This window comes from Aythya ferina (assembly GCF_964211825.1).
Source record: "Aythya ferina genome assembly, chromosome: 6".
NCBI classification, from domain to species: Eukaryota; Metazoa; Chordata; class Aves; order Anseriformes; family Anatidae; genus Aythya; species Aythya ferina.
Genome location: NC_140303.1, coordinates 40661902 through 40687712, shown reverse-complemented (window position 1 = coordinate 40687712; position 25811 = coordinate 40661902). Strand labels below are relative to the sequence as shown.

Genomic DNA, 25811 nt, shown 5'->3' with positions numbered 1-25811 from the left:
TTAGCTCCATAATCAGCCCTAGCTGTTAACATTTCTGAGAAATGCAAAAAAGAAGCATACCTCTATGTCTGCATTCATTCCTCACAAATAGATTATTTTATGATTCATCTAAATGATTCACATACTATAATTAACGAGCTCTACAGTTAATTGCATCTTTGCAAGATAGTTTAATAATCAGAGTAGTAACTTGACAGTTTTTAATGGCGTATATGCGATGGATGTTTTATATAAACTCCGGCTCAACACAAACAAATACACAAATACAGATTTCTCCACAGACAATCTGGATCATTTTAGGTTTAGAAAACCCTGAAGCAGGTAAACCCTGCTAGAAAGGATTTAATTTTTTTTTTTTCTCTGTAGTTGCATAAGCAACATTTGGAAGGACATCATCTGGTTAAACGGGCCATTAACTTGGGAGCACTTTTGTCAATTGGTTCATCAAAATGCACTGCAACGGGTAGATGGAGGAATCAACAAACTCGTCTAAAAGTGCTACTATAAAAAATATTTTTCTCCATCATTTCTTTGTCAGTACCTCTACAGTAATGCAGAAGAAGGCTCCTTAATATATCAGTTTTAACATTCTATCACTTTCCTTAACTTTTCATTCGGTTAATGCCAAAAAGGTTTGATTTAGTCACGGAATTGAAATTAACAGTAAAATCTGAAATGACTCGATACCTGTGTTATCATTTGTGATCACATTTCTCAGGAATCACTCTGGCAGCACTGATGCTATGACCTGATCTCTGCCTCTCAGTCTCCTGAGGATTAATTTTCATTTACATTTACAAATCCTTAATTTCAAAACAGACCCTCTCCCCCCTTCTTACCGCAACTTACCCGTTTCAGGATTCAAGACGTAACTGAAGGAAAGAAAACCCTGAGGAGCTGAGGAAAACAAGCTGAAAGACCTGAGGAGCTGCTGAACACGACCACACCGACGTGCCCAGCCGCACCGCTCCTGCCTTCACCTCCCAGCGCTCACCGGGGTGGGGATGGGAATGGGAATGGGAATGGGAATGGCTCTCCTGACAATTTCCAAAGCTGCACATGGGAACAGGGGATGTGGAAACAGGAAAGTCTGATTTTTAGCACTGGAAGTCTAATTTTTAGCAGATGGTAACACTTGACCACGTAACAACTAAGTGCATCTAGAAAAAATGAAGGCACCAGAAGAAAACTAAACCAGTATATTTTAATTCTACAAAAATGTATAAATATTTAAATGTACAGCAAAGAGTACCAGTAGACCATTTAATAACCATTACAACATTTAAAATGTGCAATTATTTATCCACAATCTACTTTTACAAATTTAAATTTTATGTTCCTAGCACTTCATCAGGAGCACTCGCAAGCAGGTCCCCAAAGCCGCCCCCTGTCCCTCGGTCTTCTCTCTTGACCAAACGCCCGGCACGATCCCCACCTTCCTCAGGTGACTGCGTGCCTCAGGTCTTCCAGGGGACCCCCGGCCAAGCTGGCCCGAGTGCGTGCTGTTGGGGGAAAAGAATAAATGGGGGTGACAACGTACCGGAGCGGTGGTGCTTGAGTTGTTACCAAACGTTGGGAAAGCAGCGCTGGCATGGAAGCCACGCAAGCGAGTGAAGACACACTGCAGGTGCCCATCCAACACCAGCAGACCCGGCGGCAGCTCGTGCTGGCAGCAAACCAGACACACTTTGGGGGTGCAGCGTGTCCTGCGGGGACGGCACCGGGGGCTTGGGGTTGTGGGGACAACCCCAGAGCCCTCACGGTCAGGGCAGGTCTCCAGCAAGCTGGCACAGCACAGCACAGCACAGCATGTCGTGGTGTTCAGCAGTGCTCGTGAGCTCCTTTTTGGCTCCCAGACTGTTCAAAATGGGCAAACTGGGCAGTGTTCAGCTCTGAGCAGAACCCAGACTCAGCTGCCTGGGGGAGGCTCTGCCCAGCACCCACGGGAGATGCAGCCAGAAGGTGCAAATAAAAAAATCAGAACATACAATTTGACATCCAAGTACACAGTTTTTCTTCAAAGCACTCTTCCTATTAGAGCGTAAGGAAGAAAGAAATCCTTCTTGTGGCTGGGAAATACATGTTTGCAGGAAACTCACCCATGACTGCTCAAAACACCTCGCTGTTTCAGCTCTCGGCTGTCCCTGGTTTCTCCTACCTCTGGCACTGGGACACAAACAAAACTCCTGCTGCATGCAGTGCTTATGGCTCACCTTGCTCTTCTAAATGTTTCCCTTGCTGATGCCACCTTGCATTACGGCCGGCTCATTTCATCAAAGCAATTCTCAAAAAATACGAGAACCAGAAGCATTTTTTCCAGTGAAAACAATAAATAATCATATTTAGTATCTGGAGAGTTCTCTTCATTTCAAACACTTTGTGCAAATAGAAACCAGTCCTCCCAACACCTTTCTGAGACATTTTATAAGTGGGGAACCAAACACAGATCAGTGCTTTTCAGACATGGTTTGTGGCTCTGAATGCTTCCCTTTGCACCTCAGACACTGAGAGGCAACCAAAGGAAAAATTTCAAATGATTTTAGCCAAATTTTTTTGCCACGGTAATGCAGGAATTTAGTGGTTGGAGGAAGGACTGGGTCCAAGTGCTCAGTAACTTACATTCATTCATTAAATCATGTAATTTGTCATCCCTGACGCTGTATCAGCATTTAAGGTGCCGCACACCACCACCACCTCGTTCTGCACAACAAGCTTTACAGGACACTCTCCTGGAAGGGCTTCCAGGGTTTCTGCATTCGCACAAAGGAGGTAGATCCATGATTCAATCCCTCGAAGCCGATGGAAATACTCGCTGTGACTGAATTAGGCAGGTGCTTTGGTGCTTTTTCCTAGGTCTGAGCTTAATGCCAGACGCCGGCCACCCTGCCAGCGTGCTGAAGGCTTGCAGCAACACCACTGCAATTGTCAGGAGCAGGGGTACTTGCTCACAAGCTGGTCAGATAGAACAAATCCATATTTCCCTTCTACTTTTCTCCAGCCAGTGCACAGCAGTCCAGCCACAGATCCATGGATACGCCGGCTGCACTCAGACTAACAAAGTGACTGCACTTAGCCAAGGGCGCACACACTCTGCATCAGCCTTTGTAGTAATTCTAAGGAGAAAAATACTCTTTTCTTCAACCGTGGTTGGGTTGCACCCCCAGCCTAGGCAGCTGCAGACTGGCTGCACCTCTCCTCGCCTCCCAGCAGCGATGCCAAGCAAAGCTCTAGACCCAATGGTGGCAGTGCCAGAGGCTTTGTGGCTGTGGCCATGTGCAGCTGGGGGAGCTTCCTCGGAAATCCTGGGGGTTGCCAGCAGAGCCTGCACCACTGAGTGTGCTCCCTAATGCTCCCGGGTGCTGCAGAACCTCCCAAAACTCTTGTTTCTGCAATGGCAAGGAAAAGCCCTGGGGCTGGGTATATCCTCTGCCAGCCCCAGTGGCTGCACGCCTGGTAACAGCCCTTTGGAAGGAGATGGAGATGGAAATTTAAAGCAAACTTCTGCACGGAGGTTGGTGTTTACATTTGTCTGTGATGCTCTTCCTATGAAGCAAGATTATAGTCTTCTGTTTTGCTAGCTTTTAAGCCCTGTTGTGTATTTGGGGGGGGGGGATTTTAAGATGGGAATTGGAGGTGCTTGACCCTGCTCTGAGCAGGGAGGCTGGATGGGATAAGCCTCCCATCTGAGTTGGCCTGTGAGCTCCCGTGCATGCACAGCAATCACTTTTCAAATTCAATAGGCTTCAAATTTTCATTTAATGACAGGTATCAAGAAAATATGGATGCCCCATGGATTTGTAATACCTACATATGAGAACATTAATCCATAACGATCTAAATCTCTGCTGCCATGGCCAACAGAACCACCACCAAGACGACGGGACACTTCCCCATACCTGGCCACGGGCTGGCATCAGCTCCTGTGGTGCCTCCAACACGACTGCGTGTCACCAGCATGTTCTTAATAACCACGCTAATGAAACAAGAGGATTAAGCCACAATTTTTTAAAAAATATAAATAAGCATCTGCCATCTCTGTCGGAGCCAGAGCTGGGACCCGACCCTCAGTCCTGCCCGCTGGGCTCGGGGTCCCCGGCTGAGCGCTCTGGGGTGTTTCACACGGGATGCAGGTACGTAATGCTCGAAGGTAGCAGCTGCAGGCAGGTTTCAGCCAAACACCCTTTTTTTTTTTTCCTCTGAGAGGGCCAGTTTTTGCTACTGCCACTGAGGCAGCAGAGCCCCCTGAAGCTTCCCAGGTGTGGGGCCCCAGCCATTTGTGGTCCCACTGCGGCGATCTCAGTTTGCACCGAGCTGAGTTGCCAAGTCACATCACTCCTCCTTAGCATTGTTCCAATGTCTCTTCGGTTGTTTCACTTAATTTCAGTTTCTGGATGCACTCTTTGCTCAGTTTTGCTGCTTTTCCAAGCACTGTGTGCCAGGATTCCACGTTTTCCAGGCACCAAACACTCACTCTGCACGGTGACCCTGCCGCCCTTCCAGAGCAGCGCTCCACCGAGCTCTGAACAGCAAACCCAGACCAGTGCCCAAACACAGAGTCCATAAAGCCTCTGACAGAATCCTTCCCAGTGCCAGTGAGCTTCGTAAGGCATTTTACACTGTGCCACGGTGTCCGACACGCACAGGAGACACCCTCCCTCCCCACCTCTTTGACAAAGGTTCATCAAGGTTTCCCTCGCAACATTTCTGAGCGCGCTTGCGTCGAGAACTCCACAAGTCCCGCCACTCACAGGCTCCCACGTGCTTCTTTCGAACAGTCACGGGTTCCAAAGGGGCACGTGGAGGCCCGCCACCCCCAGGAAAGCCCACCTGGGGACTCGGTTCTGGCCAGGAGGAGGGGAGGAGGAGAGCCCTGGCGGGCCGGTCAGGCGCCCAGGGTCATGTTGCGCAGCAGCCACTGCTGGGATCGGCTCCCGGCGCACTCCCGCATGGTGGGCACCATCTTGTCCTCCTCCGACGGCTCGTCCAGACACTGGTTGCTGTTGACGTGCCTCAGGGTGAGCTTCTGCAACAGAGAAGAGCGAGAGCCTTCATTACTGTTTGTTCATTACTTCATTACTGATGGTGCGACAGCACCATCATTACTGCTGAGAAGGGATTTGTGAGCTGTGCGAGTCCTACTCTAGGCACTACACAAGCCACGAGACGAGCACTCATCCCTGCCCCATCCCCGCTACACCACTCACAAAGCTCTGAGACCCCTACGTGCCCCCTGCTGCCCCGAGGGGTACCCCGCTCACCTTCTCTCGAGTGGTCAAGCCTGGGGACTGAGTGCCGCTGCTGACCCCAGAAACAAATAAATGCAACAGAAAAATACAAAAGTAAGTGCAAGCAAGTATTAATTCAAAGCAACAGTGGTTTGGGTTAAGGGATTTAGGCTCCGACAACCCAAACATGCACGCATTTCAGGCCAGCGCACTGCTAGTGCAGAAATAATTGCTGATGGAAAACTAAATCAAACTTAAATTTGCTTAGAATTATGTTAACAGTAGCATACAGGTGAAAACATTTCCATTTTCAATATATTCTTTTTTCTTTCAGACACTTGTCCCTTCCGTTTATTTATTTTTTTCTACATGACACTATGTTTCTGGGCAGTGGGAGAGGCAGAAGGGGACAATAGGAAATTGAACCTATTTGGCAGAAACAATGTTCTGCTCCAAAGCACTGGGAGGACATACATGAAGAGTTCGAGGGAAGCTGAGCGTAAAGTTGGGGACTTTGACAAAACTGGGCAGGCACATTGGCAACCAAGGAGCTGGTGTTCTCTCCGTCCCTGTTCTGGGGCTGATCTGGGGTTTTGCACACAAAATCCCAGTACCTCAGGCACCTTTGGCACGAAGCTTTGCAGTTACTCATTTACTGCTATTAATGCATTTGTTTTCTAAAAGGCCCTTCAGTTCCAGAAAAAAAAAAAAAAAAAAATTTATAACCACATTACACGCAGACTTGCCCATGCACCTGTACAAATACGTGTGTCAGCAGCTGCCCCTCTGTGACAGCAGTGTGATTCACATGTGGAAACCACACAGAAGCCTTGGGGAGAGCAGTGCTGCAGACAGCTCCATGCAGGGCTGGAGCTGATGCTCGCCCCGTGCTGGAAGTGGTCGAACATGCCTCACCGGCTCCCCATGGCAATGCCCCGTGTCATGCTGCCACCATAGGAATGGGGACACCATGTCCCCTGCTCCCCGTGCTGGAGATCAGGGCACGGCTCGCAGCAGGGCTTCCCCAAGCACGCCCTGCACAGCCCAGCAGCTGCACGATGCGCGCTCACCCACCGCCTGTCTTGCACGCTCAGTATGGATTCAACACTTCTACAGCAACCATCTGCTTGCTGCTGCCCCTGGTTCAGAAAACCAAGGTTGTGCCCTGCAAGGACGGTGCCCACAGCCATGCTCCCACCCCAGCAGAGCCCCAGCTCGCACGGTGCCATCGGCAGCTCCACCTGGACCTGGCCCCGAGCTGCCCCAGTTTTGGCACTGCTTGCTAAGGAGATGCTGCCCCACGTGTGGCAGGTCCTGCAGCAGCTCTGCAGCCCCACGGGGTTTTATGGACCACGTTCTTCCATGGCTTGTAAAAAGGGACAAACTACCCTACCTGAAGTAGCACTGCATCGCATTGCCTGATTCTCCCGAGCTGCAGGGCGCTGTCGGAGCCGTCTCTCGGAGAGCACAGACACTGCGCCCCTACCTCGAGTCATGCACACGGGGTCAGCTCAGAAACAGCTCGCTCTGATGCAGTCTCACTGATAATAAGCCTCGTCTGGTGTTCCAATCAAACTGCAGGGCGATGCACACACACATCCTGCCACCAGCCGAGGCAGGTTTCTTACCCACACACATACCTGGGCTGTCGCGGTGTGCAATTCCACACTGCCACTCCTACTGCACCGACACGTCATATATTAACACTCTTCATGTCTGTTATGGATATTCTTTCCCCAGCTCGTCCCCAGAGACTGGCTCGTCAGTTTAAAGCAAACTATTACACAGTTCTCCAAGAAAAGCCTACAGACACCGTAAGAAATCATCGAGGGGCCATTTGCCGTGCACCCAGTGATGAATATAAGGCATTCTGCTCTAATTACGAGAGGAAAGAATTAGCAGTGCTAACCGAAGTAGCTTGTTTACTAAATAGCACTGCTCAAAGCATCACTGATTCTTCACTTATATTGTTTTAAGTGCAATTAAACTGCTATCATTTTCCACTATAACCAGAAACGCAAGCGAGGCTAAAAATGCTGCTGCTGCCTCCATCAGCTGTTCCCTTCTATTCAGCGCATAATTTCATGCTAGGCTACCATATCATTGGGACTTTCAACTGTCTCATATTTTTTTTTCCTTCTGTGTTCTATCATTATTTGTGCTATTACAAAAAAGGTCTCGTTTGCTTGGGAAACAATTAATTACTAGGCAGTATGATACTCACAGAAGCCAGCCCTGAATTCTTATTTTACTCCACCATGAGGCCACATGCACGGATGCGGAGCTGGCTGTAGAGCCGTTCAGATGCCCATGAGGAGAGCAACACGCACTCTGGTTTCAATGGGATGCACTCAGACGTGGAGGCAGCATAGTTTGAGGTGAGAAAAGCAGCCCCCACCTGCACTCTGAAGCTGTGCTGTCCCACTGCGCCCCGTTATGATGTGTGTACATCAGCAAAACCACCCAGGAAAGCAAACCAGAGGCTGGCATGGTATTTTGACTCCTCGACTCGTTCATGTTTTGGAATTGTCTGCTGATCAACACTAATATCTCTAGAAGAGGGTTACCTAAAATTGGGAATTTTCAAAATGAATGTGTCTCAGAAATATCATGCAGTTGGCATTATTTGTACGTCTTGGAATGGGGATCAAACCCTCAGCTATCGCAAACAGTAACAATGATGGCCACACACACAGATCACGGAGATAGCTCAAGGCTGCTAAAATAATCTAAAAGCAGTTATAATTAATAACTAACACTAAATGTATACACTATTATATATACACATACACATATCTCTGGAAACAAGAACAGAATTCAGTTGAATTAAATAGGCAGAAGATGGAAAAGCATTCTTCTGCAAATAGTTTAAATCACCAGATGTTATATTTGATGTACATGTTATGCTTGGATATATTTGCATTAGATGTTGTGTTTGGATACCAACCTCCAACGGGTTGTTAAAGGAAATAGTCAGTGGGGCTGTAGAAAATGTTTCTAAAGACTTCGAGCCTTGTGTAGTTCCTTAGCATCCAGGTTTGCAAGGGGCTCCCGTTGCAAGCCTCCACGGTGGGGCCGTGGGTGCCATCCTCTATCCTGCTGAGCGTCAGGCACGACTGGGTGATTATGTGCAGGAATGTGTGGGTCTGCGTGACAGAAAGGTGGTCAAGGTGAGCACAACCAGCAAACACGAGGACGAGAGCAAGGGGGGCAGCAGCAGACTGACTGGATGTCCGTAGCAGCGAAGCAGCTAAATCTAGAAGCAGCACTCACGGGGGGCTGACGGATGGTGACTGCCTGTGAACACTGCTGTCAAAGGGCACTGTGAAAGCCCATGGGGCCAGCTTCTGAATCCTGCCCCCAAGCCTCTAATCCTGACTTTCCCTTCACATAAGAAGGCTGGGGCAGAGGTGATATCTTGGGCTGGACCTCTCATTGAAACTATCTTTGCATGAACCACTCGCTTCAGTTTTTTTTCTTTACTAAGGGAGAAAGTAAAGCACATATAAAGAGGCCACTAAAAATATCAAGAGCAAATGTCCTTACAATGTCACTTTGAGTGACCTGCACGAACATCGATGCTTGTTTTCCCTTCATTATGTGTTATTGCTTCCTGCTCACTTCTGCCTATGATTTTTAAAGGAAAGCAGGGGTACAGAAATTACTTCTAGAAGTGATGATCTCTCTATGTTGCATGTCTATATTACACTTAATGCCTAAATTTAGCAGGTTCTTCACACGTGTATAATTAGTATTAAGCATTCCTTTGGCAATGTGACCAGACTGTTTGCTCCGGTAGATGAGACAGCACGGTTAGCTTGGGTAATCAGAGCGAGCACTGACTGTGGAATATCTGTACTAATGGAAGTACGAGATCATTTGTCCACTCTTTCTCATTTTATTAAACACAACCTTCTAAGAAGGTAATAAAAAACCTGTGATGTCTTCCATACTCACTTTCAAGGAGCTGAGTAAGTCCTTTCACACTCTCTGTTAAGATTGCAGTTTCAAGGAAAATTTGAATTATTGGCCATGAGCTGCTATGTTAGAAACCAGTCTGACTACACCAGCTCCAATGGGTCGCATAACTTTAAAAAGAGACACAGGACCTGTACTTGGTTGGAAGATGCAGGACAGTAAATATTTCTGAGTTATTGGACTTGAACACTGGTTTTCCCTACAAACAGCAGCAGCCTGACACCGCAGACAACCCGCAGCCTAGCTACAGAAAGGTGCGACACGAGCTGCTTGTAGGCAGCACCGCCGGAGGAGAGAGGCAGGGAGGCTCTACTCTAGGGTTTGGCACAGGGCTGCAGCTGTTTCCAAACTTACCTCAAAGCTATATTCCCATTTACCAGCATACTGACAGACAGGGGGAAAAAAAAGGGAAATTGGATTCAGTGACTCAAGACACATTTTTTGCGAAGACCTTCATCTTTCAGGGAATGCAAATTCAACAGCTTTGCGCAGATGTCATGTTTAGTGACAAATATAACAGCAATTATGCAAGATTGAATCCTGACATCATTATTCATGTGAGAAGAAATGAAAGTATTTTCTATCAGATGGGACTTTTTTTTTTTTTTTTCCCCCTAAGAGCATTTGCATATGTTATATGTCACAAGCTTTCACCATGCTGCACAGACTAAAATCGGCCTGGATGTCGCGGGGAGACACCGCAGGACCCCCCAGCCCCGTGAGCACAGACGCAGCTGTACTCTGCAGGGCTTTCCACCTCCCACACCTTCTACTCGTCTCCCATCCCCATCCCAAAGCAAGGATCACTTACGCATTACAAATACGTTATAAAACACACGCTGATGGGAAGCCTTTGAAAGCTAAGAAATTCCAACCTGACACATCCCATTGATGGAGCTGATTTATACAGCCGCCCTGGCAATGAAATAGGCAGCCTGAAAAAGGGCCAGGAATTGTAATGGGCTGTTGAAGAAGCAGGAAATGAAAGCATTAAAAATCAATAATAGAAGGCAATGGATTAAAAAAAAAAAAAAAATCAAACAAAATGAATTTCCTGCCAAGATGTAAACACGTTCACAAAAAAAAAAAAAACTCTGCAGTTTAAAAATGCTGTGAACTACTCTTGCTTGAAACGTTCAGAGCCAGTTTGCAGGAGAAATGAGGCAGCTCCTGCCCTGTACGGGGCTCGTGCAGGCTTTGGGCTTTGCAAAGAAAATCAGTTTGCCTTTTAAGCTTGGTTCAAAATAGTTTATAGCTGCACCTGACACCCAGACCACATACTGCTGCGCTCCCACCACTCACTGTACCTTGGTCCTTCCCACAGCTGTGAGCCACTCACCCAAAATCTTCACTGATGCTGTGATTCAAGCATCACTTGCACTAAGAAGCCCAATTCTCTCAGCACTCCTGTAAATTTTCAAACTGGGCCATACATGCTTCTGCATTCCCACTCTCCTGGCAGAAACTACTAAGTATAAAATTCACAGAATTAATTTTTAATATATTTTTGTGGTGTGTGTTTTTGTTTGTTTTGTTTGGTTGAGAAAAACACAAGAATAGTTCAGCTGTCTGACCATTCATCTAGCTATGTGACATGGCGGTAATCCCTGCTAACACCACCTTAAATGTTTGCTCTCTCCAAGGTGAGATCTATCAGCTGGGAACCACGATGTTCCCCTCCAAGCTAAGTAACCTACTCATCTTTTCCATTTTTAAAACCATGCCTTTCTCTTCAATGACCTTTTTGCAGGGACATCCTGTGGCCATCTGCCAGCATTTAGTACCTCCTCAATCACAATTACTTTTGCTAATCAAAACATATCTAAAAGCAATAGTCTTTTTTTTTTTTTTCCAAATGACATCCAATCCTGCATTATTTATATAAGCCATAAAGACACCACTGTAATTATAACTCTTTAAGACATAACTCAATGCTTTCTGTTTGTTCCCATTTGATAGTTTTCCTGAAATGCAGTGATCAGCCGATTTAGAGCAGATAATACACGACAAGATACTGATAATGCTTCATCGTGATCTTTTGTACCATCAAAATACAATTTACAGGGGCAGACTTTTTTTTAAAGTTATCAGACACTTCTGAAAACCTCGCTGCCTCCCCATCTGTGCTGCTCAATGACTCATTCCCAAGAGCAGATCTCCTGAACTCTTCCTTCAAACTCCTTACACTTCTGAACATTTCAATTCTCCTTCATTCCCTTTGGGATCTCTCTCTTTATGCTTTCACTTCATGCTGCCTGCTGCACTGGAAAAGCTCGGGGTGAATCCTGCACCCGTGAAAGCAAAGATGATGTAGGGGTCAGCAGCGAATTTCTGTTCTCTCTGCCGGCGTACCTCAATTCTCACCCCGAATACTGGGGGTCTTGTCCTCTCTTTCAGCAAGAGATTTTCTATTCTGCAAACCGACTGAGGCTTGATGGCTGTTTTCTTCCACTGTATCAGACAAAGTGTTCAGGGGTCCCAGCACTGGAGCTGGAGGAGGCTCCCAGGCTGCCAAGCACCAGATCGTGGCACTGGGACTGCGAGAGCCAGTGCCCCCCACTGCACAGCACTGCCTTTGTCTCCACAAATGACTGCATCCCAAGTCCGCATTAAAATGTACAAATTGTTTAAGTTTTAAAAGCACTTTGCACAAGTTTGGATACTTTTGGTATCCAAATGAGAGAAGGGGTTTTCTGAATAGTTTGCTTCAAGCTAAATCTGAAAGCTTCAAAAATGCATAGGAAATGTTTGAGATTTCCCTTTCTTATCACCATCATTAAATCTTCTTGGTTCTTTGTTTATTTTTGAAAAAGTACAACTGCTAGGCATAGCCAAGGGAAACGTAGCATTACTGAGCTACAAATAAATACATGGAAAAGCCTTACTTCTCATGATTTATATATAGATATATATTTAAATACCACAGTTTAAAATAAACTAGAACATTATGATGCAAAAATTAATAAGAGTATGCAAATCAAACAGTATGTAAATTAAAAAAAAAAATCAGAAATGCCTCCTTTTAATGACTATTTGTGTCTCATTGTACTTCCAGCAAGTCTTGACTCCTGCATGCCTTTAGCAGGAGGAGGGATCCCCGCTGCCTGAACCATGGTGCAACACCCAGAAATCATCTCAGTTCAACTCCTGAGTACACAAATGTCAAAATGAGTGCGATTTGGCTGGAAAAAATGAATGGATACCAGCGATCAGGCAGCGTGGTGCAGCTGTTTCCCTGAATATACATACATAATGCAATCCTAATGCAGCCCCAGCCAGGGGCTCTGCAGAGCCAGCCCCGAGCCCCCTCCTCAGGCTCACTTCTGTCCATGGTCCCCGTGCCTTGCCACCACCACCCAGCATCTGTCCGTGCACCGACACGTGCAAGCAGCACCGACATCGCAGGGCAAGCTTGCAAGCTGAGCCTGAATGTTTGCAGGGTAAAATTATGTGTTAGCTGAACTATTCCTGGAAGCAAATAGGAAGGCACGCAGTGCAGCGGGCTGTGGTTTATACCCAGGAGAGGCAGCGAAGCAGCTGCCTCTGAGATACCTTACGTAAGATCTGAGCACAAAACTCAGCGTATTTCTTTTTTATGAGCTCCATCTAACGGTCGATGTCGTTTTTACACAGCTACAGAGAAATTTTCCACTGAGGGTCTATAATATTAAGCTAAGAGAAGAAGATAGCAAGTTCCCAGAGTTAAAAAGTAAAGGAGAGCAAAATGGGTTGAAAGAAATCTATCTTTTCCTACAGAACAATGAAAGCAGCTGTTTCTGAGAAATGTTGCAAATAGTTCTTAAAAGACCATATGGACTTACAAGGCAGTATCGTTCTAGCTGTGCAGTATTTTCTAGCTCTGCTGTCATGGAAATAAGCCAAAACGAAGTTGGTATTTTTAAGCTCAGAACAGCAGAGCTGCCTAACTGCGGGCATTGGGCGGCCAGCGCTAAAACTGCTCACTGTGGAAATCCATTTTTTGTAGTTTGTGCCCGAAATACCCAAAGAAAAGCAACTGGCAGTACAATTCCTTCTCAGGAGAGATTGCTGTCTGTGCTGGTGGTAGTGGAAGGAGCATTTTGTGAGAAACCTTGTCCTGGGCTGTGTGCCCATCCATCGACCAACGCCTGGTACCTGCAGAAGTTGGTGGACGTGGTGCACGAGCGCTCCCTGGGACCGTGGATCCTGGCCGAGGGCTGGCACACAGCTTGCCTCCCGTGCTGTGCCAGGGGACCTGGCCTCACTTAGCTCAAGCACGTAAGCAGCAATATTCAAAAAATGCCAAAAATTCAGTGTTTGTGCAACATTCCAAATTCATCCTTTAAGGTATTTCTGAGATGAACTTGAAATAGGCCAACTGAATAGTCTGATAACCCGGTATTTTAGGGTGACTGACGCTGTTACTCTGGGAAAGAGAGACCCATGCCCACCACTGGGATCCTGCTGTGCTACAGGCAGGAGTGAATTCTTGTGCTGGGTGTCAGCACGAGACCCAGCCCAAGCCTTCCTCACTTCCCTTTAAAGCGATCTAGCACTGGGCAAAAATCCACCACCATCTGCTGACAGGAATAAAACGAAGGAAGTTACATGATCTTAAATCCCCAGTGTTAATTGCTGGCATGAACAACCTCAAAAACACTTAAAATTACCAAAATAGTCATGCATTTTGTGTAAGAAGAAAAATCGTCTTCTTTACTGAAGAGAAGATTGGCTTAAATTCAGCTGTTAAAATCAAGAATGTCTCAAACCTTAGAAAGCATATTGCACCTCGGGGATAACCAGCATTGTCATTTCTCTACCTGGCAGTTCAGGGTTATGCAACGGCAGGCCTGTGTGCTTTTTTCCTTAATATAACATGTTAGAAAGGTCCTATCTGGAAAAAAAATGCTAATACCTTTGTGTGAACCTCACTGTGCAAAACTCACATTCACATTTTAAAGCAAAAACTTGAAATTACTTTGTTTCCATTTTCATCTGCTGTTTCCTGTTGCACTTAAAAATAATTAATTCCACCATCAAATACTCAGATGCTCGCATGTATTTTCTATTAATTTTGCAGTTTCTCCATAAGTCACCAAATTTCTACCACCTGCTCTACCTTTCAAAACCCAGAGAAAGCCAGGTCCCATCCCACTGCAGTGCCCAGCTAAACAGGTGGCTGGTACACAGAAAATGATTAAACAATTTAAAAATCCAAAGTCAATAATCTTCAAGTGATGGAAGAAACACACTCAAGAAACTGTAACTTAGAAAAAAAAAAATCTCACTTTCTAGTTCATTTATATTTAAAAAAAAAAAAAAGTTTCTTTAATTTTATTAGATGCATAGCAGTGGCAGCTACTAGAAAGGAGCTTTCTAAAGCTGTGAGTAGTTTGACCTTCTCACCCCTCTGAAGATAAAAGTTGTGGAAATATGTGAACGCCAGTCAGTCAACAGCGTTATTTCTCACTCCTGAGTTTGCCCTACTGCGGGAGATCCCAGGGGCACAGGGACAAATCGAGTTTTCCTGTGAAAAACCCAGCTGGCCCCAGGCCCGCAGCCCCAGTACCTCGGCGTCGTACTCCCAGAGCTGGTTCCCCCGCATGTGGTGGCACTTGAGCATGGTGACCGGGCCGTTCAGCCGCGACACGTCCAAGCACAAGTCGTCCGTGCGAATCTCTTTGTCAGCCGTGTAGGAAAATACCTGGAAAGAGAAATTGTCTGAGGTGACAAAGCGTCAGCAAAGCACGGTCCTAAATAATTGCTGGTTTGTAATATGCAAAATTTCTACTCCGGTGAAGAAAAATGACTTTCTTCTCCCATCACTGAGGTGGTGTCTTGCATTTCCTATGAGTTTCATGCAAGGTTCTCTAATGGTGAGTCTGTTGTACATAAGAAAAGGAGTATCATGTATAGGAAAAGAAATTTGATGAGACAGAAAGCCAGCAACCACTCAGCCTCCTGGGGAGATGCAGAGGAGAAACAGAGCTAAGACTTCATCAGAGAAGTTTTCAGCAGGATGTAATTTTTGAGCATGGCCTGCTTCACAGCTCTGCTGGCCAGCAGACCCCAGCATCTGAAGAATCGGAGCCTGCTCAAACTAAATGCTCCTCCTAGCACTGACCTGAACTTTCGGAACCAAGGGTTATCTATGTTAAAGACCGATGTGCCTGAGTCTTTCAGAAATACCAGATCTCTTAATAAAACCAGGAAATAAATGAAGGCACGAGAGAACCATCTGCCAACAAAATTCTATCAGACTAGTTTGGCAGAACACCTACACAAGTGGCCATGGAGAAGCCCCAAATAACTTTGACCGCAGATCCTTGACAACTTTAATCCACCGTGTGGTGTGCAGCCATCCCTCCTGTGTGCTCCTCACCAGCCCTGCAAGGAGCAAGGTCTGTCCCTTGGAGACAGTGAGGAGGGGGCCTAAAATGTGGAGACCAAAGGAGGAGGGAGGAAAGGAAGGATGCAGGTAGGACCGCCAGTATTTACATTGAATTGCATGGCCTGCACACACTCAGCATCTCTGTGCTCCAAACCCACCGCTCAAAAACACCACAACGCTGGCTGCCACAGCACAAAAACTTCAAAAAATCCTTTCCTTTGCAAAAGAGCACATTATCTTCCCCTGTTCCACGTCCTCAGCACCAGGAGACCAGGGAGCAGAGTCTCAGCCCCCCCATTACAAACTGCCTCTGCTGTGCTGCCAGAGCTGCCAGCACCTCAGCACCACTGCAGCAGGCATCTCTGCACCTAAACAAGCAGAGAAATAGGAGAAAGTCTGCAGCTGATAAGACTGATAAATACCATGACAAATAGTAAGATTATGATGTCCCATTCAGGTTCTGATGAGTATAAACCTGTATGGAAACATACAGCTGAGAAACAGTGTTGTCAGCACTATGCAAAATGCTCACATGCGCAGCAATGCTTCAATTAACAGAGGTAAAAGACACAGCTGAATACAACACCTGGACATACACAACAATTACTTGGCAATTTCACTGTTTCTGTAAAATCTATTCCTCTTGCAAAAGGCCTGCAGACTAATTAAAAGAGCCGAGGCTGAACTCTGAACCACGAGCACTGCAGTGCCCCAGGGAGTGTCTATCCATTGAGACTTTTGGTGAAAAAAATTAATTGTACTCAAGGAATAAGAATCAATCAGGCAGCAAATGACAACCTCAGCGCAGGAAGCTGAGGGCGGAGGATTCCGAGTCACTTGGAAACGTGACACTTGGCAGTGGTGGGCAGTGAAGATAATTCTCCCTAAATCACCTGTAGAATTTATCTACTGCATAAAGCAGCCGAGGGAATAGAGGCAAGTATTTTGAAGTTGGAGGTTCAGATAAATCATTTAGATCACGGAATACGAAACAAGCATGCAAAGAAAGCTGCAGAGCTGTCGGCTCACAGCAGCAAGACGAAGGTGGGAAAGCAATGGGCCGCTAGGATCAGCCGTCTTTCCATTTTTTATTATTTCTTATTCACGACTCACCAGTGACTTGTCTGGATGAAAATCTAGGATCCACAGGTACAGTAAAGTACCAGCTGCCTTTTGCATTTATTCATCCAGCGATAAATCACTGATATCAAACCTGAGGTTCTCAAAGTGTTGCTTTCACTTAAAAACACGTTGGACACAGGCCAATACTCAGACAGGCTTTTCTCAAGAGGGAAGAGATTTTTAAATACCAAGCTATGAGTGCTCTGCTGAGATCATAATCTGAAGCACAGCATCTTTTGGAAGGAGGTGAGCTGGGTCTACATCAGAAATGCCAGTTAGTGTTCACACGTGTTAGTGTTTAAATACACATTTCCCTTCCCTCCATTTTCTGTGTACAAAAGCAATTCCATGGCCTTTAAAAATATCATATGACTTCTCCTCTTTTTGCAAACATCAGCTTTGTCAGCGCTTGCCGACATGCAGAGAACTAAGTACATGTACTACACATCTCATTTTTTTACCTCCCAGAAGTATTTAGGAAAGAAAACTTGTAGCTGAGGGCTAACCAGGGAAGAGACACTAGTATCATTTTGAAAAGGTTTCTTTGAAAGAGGTACAAGAGCAGTCCATGTTCGGGACCAACAGCAACATCTGAAGGTTTGGGAAAGAAATACTTATCTGTTCGTGAACTTCTCATTTACACCATCACCTGAAAATTCTTCTCAGAATAAAACACAGTAACATCAAAAGCAACTTTCTTCAATCATTCTTCATGACCTCAGAAACTCCACCTTCAGTACATTGTTTTGAATTATTATTATTTTCCGAATAATAAGCACAGAAGTCAAGAAATGGTAATTTGAGATACATTAATAAGTAACCTAAGTTAGGACAAAAATGCTATTGGTGCTCCTATTAGTCTGCAATATCTGCATCTATTGAAAAATATATACCTGCATGTTGGGAGAGAGATGTATCCCCCTAGACATACCTCATTTCTAAGTAAAACATTCCCTGCTTTTCCCGTGGTGCTACTCCTACCAAATGCAGCGCTCAGCATTCAGCTCCAATCTGTCACATCCTTACAAATAATCCTTGGTCAAAACTGGCCCAGGACCAGGCTGGGCAGAGAAAGATGTCATGTAGTTTAAATATTGAAGCCCTGGGTTAAAGCAACCATTAATCTGAAGCAGCTGTTCGGCTCCCATGTTACCATAATCAATATCCAACACAAGAAGCATTTTGGGGGGCTTTGTTTGTTCTTTTAAGCAATTTCAACCAAAAACCTTACTCAATAGTAAAATGCCAGAATTATTTGCTTGCTGTCGTGTTCTAAGGGGAACAAAAAAAATGGCCAAGTTTTCTATTAATCTGAAAATCATTGATAACATTTGCAGCACAAAGTATTTTTCAGTTGAAATAGCAGAATTTGGTCGCAGGAATCTCTCATGTACTTCCACGCACACACTGTGCAGATAGTTTATCTTTTACTATGCTAATTATTAAGAGATTTATCCAGCAGCATTTATCCTGAAGCAACTTCTACTTTAATTTTCAACTTATTTGTGTTGTGTTTTTATACAGTAAACATATTTGCATCAGACACTTTCTTCTAGCCTCAGAGACATAGCAGATGTTTTCTTCTGTGCTTTATGGAAAGCAAATACTTGGATTTTGTAATGTATTTCCATTTGCCTCTTTCTTTTTCCTCTCTTCTTTGATAATTGCAATACACTGCTCCATTATATCTTTTGAAAGTATAAGCGATGTCTGAATTAACAATTACAGAAGATGGATTTGCAAAACATGCAGTCTTCAGAAAGAAAAATGAATGCTAATTAAGACAATGTAAAATTATCAGGCCACCATTTTACTAACATCCATATTAATTATAGATATAATTATATTAATGCCACCGTGTAAAAATAGCGGCTGAGGAACAATACGTCGCATCTTACCGCTAATTAAATAGTGTATTTCACACAACACATTGCAGGGTGAAACAGGAGAGCTCCTTGCCATGAGCCCAGCCTTCCACGGAGGTGCCGTGGGTGTGCAGGGCACGCTGCTGCTCAGCAGAGAAGCCCTTCTGCAGCGAGCCAGCCCATCCTCTGGAGGCTTTGGGACTGGATGGGTCCGGCCCTATTTTAATTCCAGATGATGTAAGCAGCAGGCTTTAGGTTTTGGTACCTTAATGGCACCTGATATCTGAACAACCACCAAAACAACCTGCCCAGGCAGCATGTCCCACCAGGGAGGTATAAACCTAACCTACAGGCGCTGTCTGCATGCGTGCCCAGCTCAGGGCACCAGAACAGCTCCCTGCTGTCTGTGGGGCTGCTCCTACACTTGGAAGTAGTGACAACTTTTATCCCTAAAAAGCAGGTTAGGTGATGATCCTCGGTGGCATGAAAGCAACTCATCTCGTCCCACAGACAGTCACCTGCAGCAGTCGGTGGCATCAACACTGCCAAGCCAGAATTGCCTTGCTCGCGTGGGAAAGCTCATACAAAAATTATTCCGCTGCTCCCTCTGCCTCCAGCCACCACTGCCAAGAATTCATTTATCCTGGTGCTCGGGCCCACAGACCAAGACAACACTGTATTTACCACCAGCTATCATAGCCTGAAATCAGTACTTGCAGCTCCATTAAATGGTCCGAGCATGAAAGAATGAACAAAATCGCAGAAAAGAGTGCTGGCTGCCAGCGCCTGCTGGAGACAGGGACAGCCACAGCAGAGCTGTGCCGCAGGAAACAGCTTCCCAGGTTGCTAAGAAACTGCCTTTTTGTCACATTCAGAAGATGGCACTGGGAAAACACACGTGGAATCACCCCTTTGTGCGAGCAGCAAACACAGCTTCCCCATACCGAGCCCTTTGTCCTCCACAAGGCAATCTTTTGTCCTTTCCTAACCGCTGTTACTGCACGGGGGTTTCAAGTGCATTCAGCAGTTTGCACAAAAACCGCAACAAAAGCTGACTTTTGGCTCCACGGGGGTGGCAGGGCTGTGGCTGGCTTGTTTGCTTTGTTGGCCTGGTTTTGTTTCTCAGGCTGCTGTCACTTCATAATGGATGGCTCCCTACACATCGGAACACAAGCTGTTCGTGCAAAGCATTTCTCAAAGCCTTTCTGAGGCATCTCTTCCCCTTCCTCCCAAGCAGCATCCCCCCGAATTCCCGCTTCCTAGCAGGTACAGCCAGCGCTCCTCTCCTGCACCTTAGCTACCCAGGCTTCACTGCTGCGATTTATACATCCAGTGCTAGCTTTCCTCCATTCCCTGGGGACTATTTCTGCCAATTTAAAGAAGAAGCAATTCAGTTTTCACGTAGACTCTAAAAATAAGTCACTATTCTCATTCTGACTGCGTTAAACAAAAGATGCTGTTATTTAACAGCCAGGCATTGCTCCTTTGTTCCCTGTTAATCATAGTTATTATGATTGTGCTGGAGATCACCGAGAGCTCCGCTGTGCTGCACCCTGAGCAAATCCACGGTGTCAGACAGTTCCTGCCCAGAGGTTTATAACGTCAGTACATAAGAATGATGTAAAGTCTGCAAGGGAAATCATCTATCAGCAAAACGGACTAGCCAAATATCAGAAATAATTAGTTTTGCTCATGATGGTTTTGTTTAGAGGACGAGAAGCTACACATAGATCAAAATCAGGGAAAACAGGAGATTGCCAAAGGTGAGAAAGGCAGAAAAAGCGAAGAACGGCTGGCTAAGCTACCTTCAGGTAATCATTTAAGAAACCTAGCATTTATTTAAGATATGAAGTAAAATCAAAGCACTACACTCGTGAAACCTCTAACGGGCGCTGTGTTTACGCATGCAGTGCTCCCTGTACGGCCAGGCTGCAGGTGGCCGGTTTGGGACCCGCTGCAGAGCACTGCCAGCAGCACCAAGGGGCGCCCAGTTGTCACCGAGCTCAGTGCTTTGCTCGGTTTTACTCATGCCCGGAGTGCTGTTAGGTGCGCTGCTGAATGGCTGCAGCCACTGATAAATTATCCAACTAAAAATGTGAAGTATGACTGCTGCGTTTCCGTGTTTTTCATGGCCAAAGCAGGAGCTTTCACCACAAGGCTTACGCTCAGGGTTTGAGGTGCCCCTGCCTGCCAGGCACAAACATTTCTGTGTGATGTCCTCGGGAGGGAGGACTGCTGTGGAAGGGGAGCCTCCCGATACAGGCAGCTCACACATTTCTACCTGTTCTCAGCAACAAGCAACCTAACATAGAGTACAAAGAAATCCTTCCAGAGGGAGATTTTATGAAAACTTTCTAGATACTGCTACACGAAGTGCTCGCGTTTGAGAGGCGTTGAAAATACCTACGTTTACTGTGAATGGTGAAAAATCTATGAAAAATCTGTGAAACAGAACAGTGTCTGAAAGACTCATAACTTAGAGCTAACTGGGGGAAAAACACCTCTAACAAGCGTGGGCTTTTGTCTTTGTCTTTTTTGTTTTTTTTTAATTGTCAGTGAGTACTGAGCCTGAACTTTCTGTACCAGAAGGGAGTGGTGCTGGCCTTGCCTGCTTACTAAACCCTATAAAACACCACGCTCTTTCTGAGGGCAGCCTGCAGCAGCTGCCCCAGGCACGGTACCACTGAGGAAACCCCCGGTGGATGCAATTCCCCACTCACTCAAAATAGTTCCCAACAAAATGCTCCCCCTTTGCACAGAAAATGGCAAAAATCCCCAGACCATCACTTCGGTGGGGCTCTGGCTGATGTGAAGCTTCTCGTTAAGGGAAATGCAGGCCGATGGGGACTTGTTTGTAGCTTTGTCTGTTCTTCAGAAGGGGAGGGGATGGTGCCACAGCCCCTCGCTGCCCAGCACAGCCCTGATGCACGCAGGGGAACCTGCAGGGAAACCCATGTGGGATCCTGGGAGGGAACCTGCAGGGAAACCCATGTAGGAACCTGCATGGGAACCCGTGTGGGAACCCACGTGGCCCCGGTGCCCTGGGACATGCGGGATGGCTGCTGTGCTCAGCGCCCCGAACGTCCCCGGGAGGAGATGCCATTGCCATGGCAACGCAGCAAAAGGCTAACCATCGCCCCGTCGGGATGATTGCAGGCAGGAAAAACAGGAGCCTGCTTTGCCCAGTGCCAGGCCAGTGAATGGAATGAATTTCCTCTAAAATGCCACAAAGCCAGCAGCTCACCGTGCTGGGAGAGCGATGCATCGATGCCCAAACCTCATATTCTTGCCATTAAAGCCCTGCCCCAGCTGCAGCTGATTTGAAGGCAGGATCTTGAGGACATTTGCATTTATTTTCCATATAAAGCAAAGAAAATAGTTCTAAGATCACATTTTACTGCATTAGATTTGCAGTATTTATTTTGGGGGCTATCAGTACTCCTAACTCAGCCGTGACCCGGTGACTGGAACATGGCTATCAGAAATGCCCATGCCAACATAACGAGGAATCCTCCACTGCTCTGTAATCTCAAAACAATTCCTAAATGAGGGGCCTCACTCAATGTACGCCATTTTTCTTTATTTTTTTTTTTAAAGATATTCATATTTTTAGAATCTTATTATCCTCAAGTCCTTTAAACCACTTTGGGAGCCATGAGATATTTGCCTGTGCCTCCAGCTGGATAGCACACATGCATCTTGCTCGGCTCTAACGAGCTAGGTATTATTTTTGCTTCATTTTCATTCTGAAGGAGTTTTGTTCCTCAGCTATTTTTGTAACCATACAGCCCCCCCGCCCCCAGCATTTACATGACTTAGCTCAGCTCTAATTTCTCATTATAACAGAAGTTAATAGAGATAACTTTTAATGGGAGTTGTGTATGAGCTCTAACGCATGAATAATGTTCCGCACGTAGGTCAGACTCCTTGCAAAACCTCCACCAGATCACAGATAGTGCTCCTTGGTCATGCAAACGCAGGGGAAGTGTCCCTGTGTCCCTTCCGCAGGTGTACACAGCCCATTTACCTGCGGATTTTGGTTGATGTGAGAAGTATAAAGGAGACTGGATCCATTTTTTCTTTTTCTTTTCTTTTCTTTTTTTTTTTTATGGTGATTTGAGATATATTGGCATAGGAAGGCTCAGAAAGAAGAGTTTGGTTTACCATTGGTTAGGGATTCTTTAGGATCTGCACTCTAAATAAGAGGAATGAATTCAATGTCTTCACTCAGATACTTCTCTAGACCTACAAAAGCAGGACCTATGGATTTGAACCAGTATGTGTTCAAAATGGGCAGCTGTCACTTGAAACAGTGACTACCTGAGTACTCCTAAAGCTTTTAAGAAGCTCAAAATCTCAGAAAGTTTGGAACTTCCATCAATACATTTGCTAGTTGCTGCAGTTCTTTTTTGTAGTGATGCAGCACAGCCACCTCTGCGCTGCGGTGCCCGAGGGCCCACGTGTCTCCAGCATGAACACATCACAAGCGCCCAGCACAAACCCCCTGCCTGCAGCGACACGAGTGGCACTTGTTTCTGCAGAGGGAAAGGAGTGCTGACAGGTGAAACTGCAGCTCCTGCATTACTCCAGGAGAATTCTAACCACTTTTTCCTTTTTTTTTCTTTTTTTAAACTATTTTGCCCATGGTTACACAGCAGCAGATTGAAGCATTTACTATACAAAAAATATTTCTTTAACATTTATCTTTTATTTCTTTTTTACCTGATTGCCTCCCATGCCATGGCAGTTGAAAATGCCCACTTTCTCATTTTCCTTGCGGCCCATGTTGTCTAAGCACTGGTTGGTGTCAACATTCCTGATCTGAAGAAAAAAAGAGAAGAAACGTTCCATAAAAAATGTATGTCTCTAAATGCCATATTTGCAGAAAAAAAATTACATAACTGTGAGCTGCAGGAAAAAGTACATTATCTATGCATTCAGTTAAATGAATGCATTTCAACTTGCAATTGGTAAATATGTCACACTCCCGAAAGAATATGAAATAATTACAAAAAGCATAATGAGTTTTTAAATTACATATTAAGTGAGAGGATGAACGGCATTCAAGCTGAATCTCTTCCAGTGCCTTGTGCTGTTTTGTTAACAGATGAAATATGCTTAGCAATGGAAAAGCAGTGCTTTGCCTAAGACAGGAGTTTATATTTCTTTCCAGCAGGGCTGACCCTGTCCCCAGACAGACAACAGCACCAGCAGTTCTCGTGTCTGACTCCTTCCAAGCAGGGGCTGCCGGGCAGCTCCTTGACTGAGCACCTTCTCCCTCCTCTGCTCTAACAGGTACGGAGCTGTCACCCACAGGTACTGCCAATGTTTGTCAATAAAACATTTTCCTCAGCCCAGCCCTCTTGTAGGAGTGCTGCACAAACAAGGGGCCCTGCTCCTTGCCACAGCCAACAGCACACAGTGATCTTCTTGCTAATGGGAGGAAGGTCAAGACATGTCTTGGGCCTCGGTGCTTTGGCAAAACTGGTGTGAACTGTACTCTGAAACTATGCGATTGATTGGAATAATTGGACATTATCCCAATCCTGAGCAGTGGGTAAATGAGAGAACTGCCCGAACTCCATCTTCGTTCTGGGAAGAAATGTTTGTTTCACATCTTACAGAGCTACTTCAATTTTCTCAAACTCATTTCCATGAAAAGCTGCAGTCAAGCCTCTTTTTCTTAAATCACCTTTTTGTCGAAATAGACAGTCAAGTGTTTTCATGAGAAAGGTAATTTTTTTTGCAATCCCTTGATTCATTAAAACAGAGGGCTAAAATGAAAAGTGACTTGAAAACTCCTCCATGATTATCATGTCTCAGCTTCACAAAATTATTGTCTTGCATTTACATTCTATTCCCTTACAACGTGATACGAGTAAAATACAAAAAAGCATATTCAGCATTCACCGCATTTTGCCAAAAGCTTATGCCCTGTCTGAGGCATATTTTTGTTCATCTGGGAAACTCAAATCTAGCACAGTAACTGCATATGGGTTATGTTCTAACTGAAGGGAAAATTTAGTTGCAAAGGAAGACCTGGCAGTCTGCAGGATCTGCCTGGCAAGTCTCCGATGAAAAAGCTGCACCAGCCACCGAAGAACTTCAGTTCTGTACAGCTCCACACGGGAAATTTCATTTTAAAGTTGTGCACTTAGTTTATAAAAGCAACACTCATATTTCAATTCACTGCTGGGAGAGAGGAAAAGTACTCTGAGAATACACCTCAGATGTTTTTAAAATTCTCCATTACTGCTGATTAGGGGACTGGAGTTTTAGGTGTAAAAATCCACTTTACTGCTCAACTGGCAGGCGGCGGCTGCAATAGTCAAGCATGAGTTTTAATTCATAGATCCTGCCTGAATGCCTGTTTCCATAGAAACTGAGGCTGTGTTGTTAAAAATAAGGTGTTTTAATAACTATTGTATTACTTCCTCATACTTTTATTTTCCAGTCTGACAATATTGTACAAATCCTTATTATTTGACACTTGTTAGATGAGTTCTTTCCTTGCTGTAAACCCGTGTTTCACTTTATTTTGTCATAGTTAAACTCAAAACCCTACTGCGGCTTTTATTTTTCACTACAATTGCAAGTTTCAATAGCAAATTACTTTCCTGGATGCAATAAAGCCATTTGCTCCTTTGATTGCTATTCTATCAGTAGCTACCTTTAAATCAAAGCATTCAAGAGCTTTCAGAAGTCAGCTTAGATACAACTCAATAGAATATTTTTAACAGCAAATTATCTGAATTTTAAAGAGCCTTCGGTTCTTGGTAGTACTCAAATCATCAGATTATTAGCAATGTCTGTGATATTCAGCTCCAGGCAGCCTCAACAGAAAACACTATCAATGAACAAACACATTTCAATTAAAAAAAAAAAAAAAAGAAAAAGAAAGGGGGCAAAAAGAAGCTGACCTTCTATTCTACATATAAGTGATAAATGATGACGGAAAGCTTTTTCAACCATTCCACATTATTTAATCATTTGAAAATATTCATCACAAACCCAGTTTTTCCGATACACAGCTCAATTTAAAATATGGATTTTTAATGGTGAACACTTTCATAACAGCAATACCCCTTAAAAAAGATTTAGCATATATATAATTTGCTCAAAATAAAAGGTGAATAAGACCCAGAGAATGCACACAAGCATTTTATTCCTTTCTCCAAAGCCACTTCACCTTCCCAGTGGTTCTGCAACAAGCACAGTGCACTTACTGCTTAATTCAGCATAATAAATGAG

The 25811-nt window shown here is 45.1% G+C and overlaps 1 protein-coding gene across 4 annotated transcripts in view; it reads right to left on the bottom strand.

The window, feature by feature from the left end:
• Positions 1-4135: 4135 nt before the first annotated feature.
• GALNT13 (polypeptide N-acetylgalactosaminyltransferase 13) overlaps positions 4136-25811 on the bottom strand; it is a 111630-nt gene continuing 89954 nt past the window's right edge. For all 4 annotated transcript variants that reach the window (XM_084523919.1, XM_084523918.1, XM_084523921.1 and 1 more), the window contains exons 11-13: positions 23283-23381; positions 14752-14886; positions 4136-5023 (exon numbers count right to left, since the gene is read on the bottom strand). In XM_084523919.1, the coding sequence (XP_084380045.1) occupies positions 4883-5023; positions 14752-14886; positions 23283-23381 (375 nt within the window). In that variant the 3' untranslated portion in view covers positions 4136-4882. The remainder of the gene's footprint in view (positions 5024-14751; positions 14887-23282; positions 23382-25811) is intronic.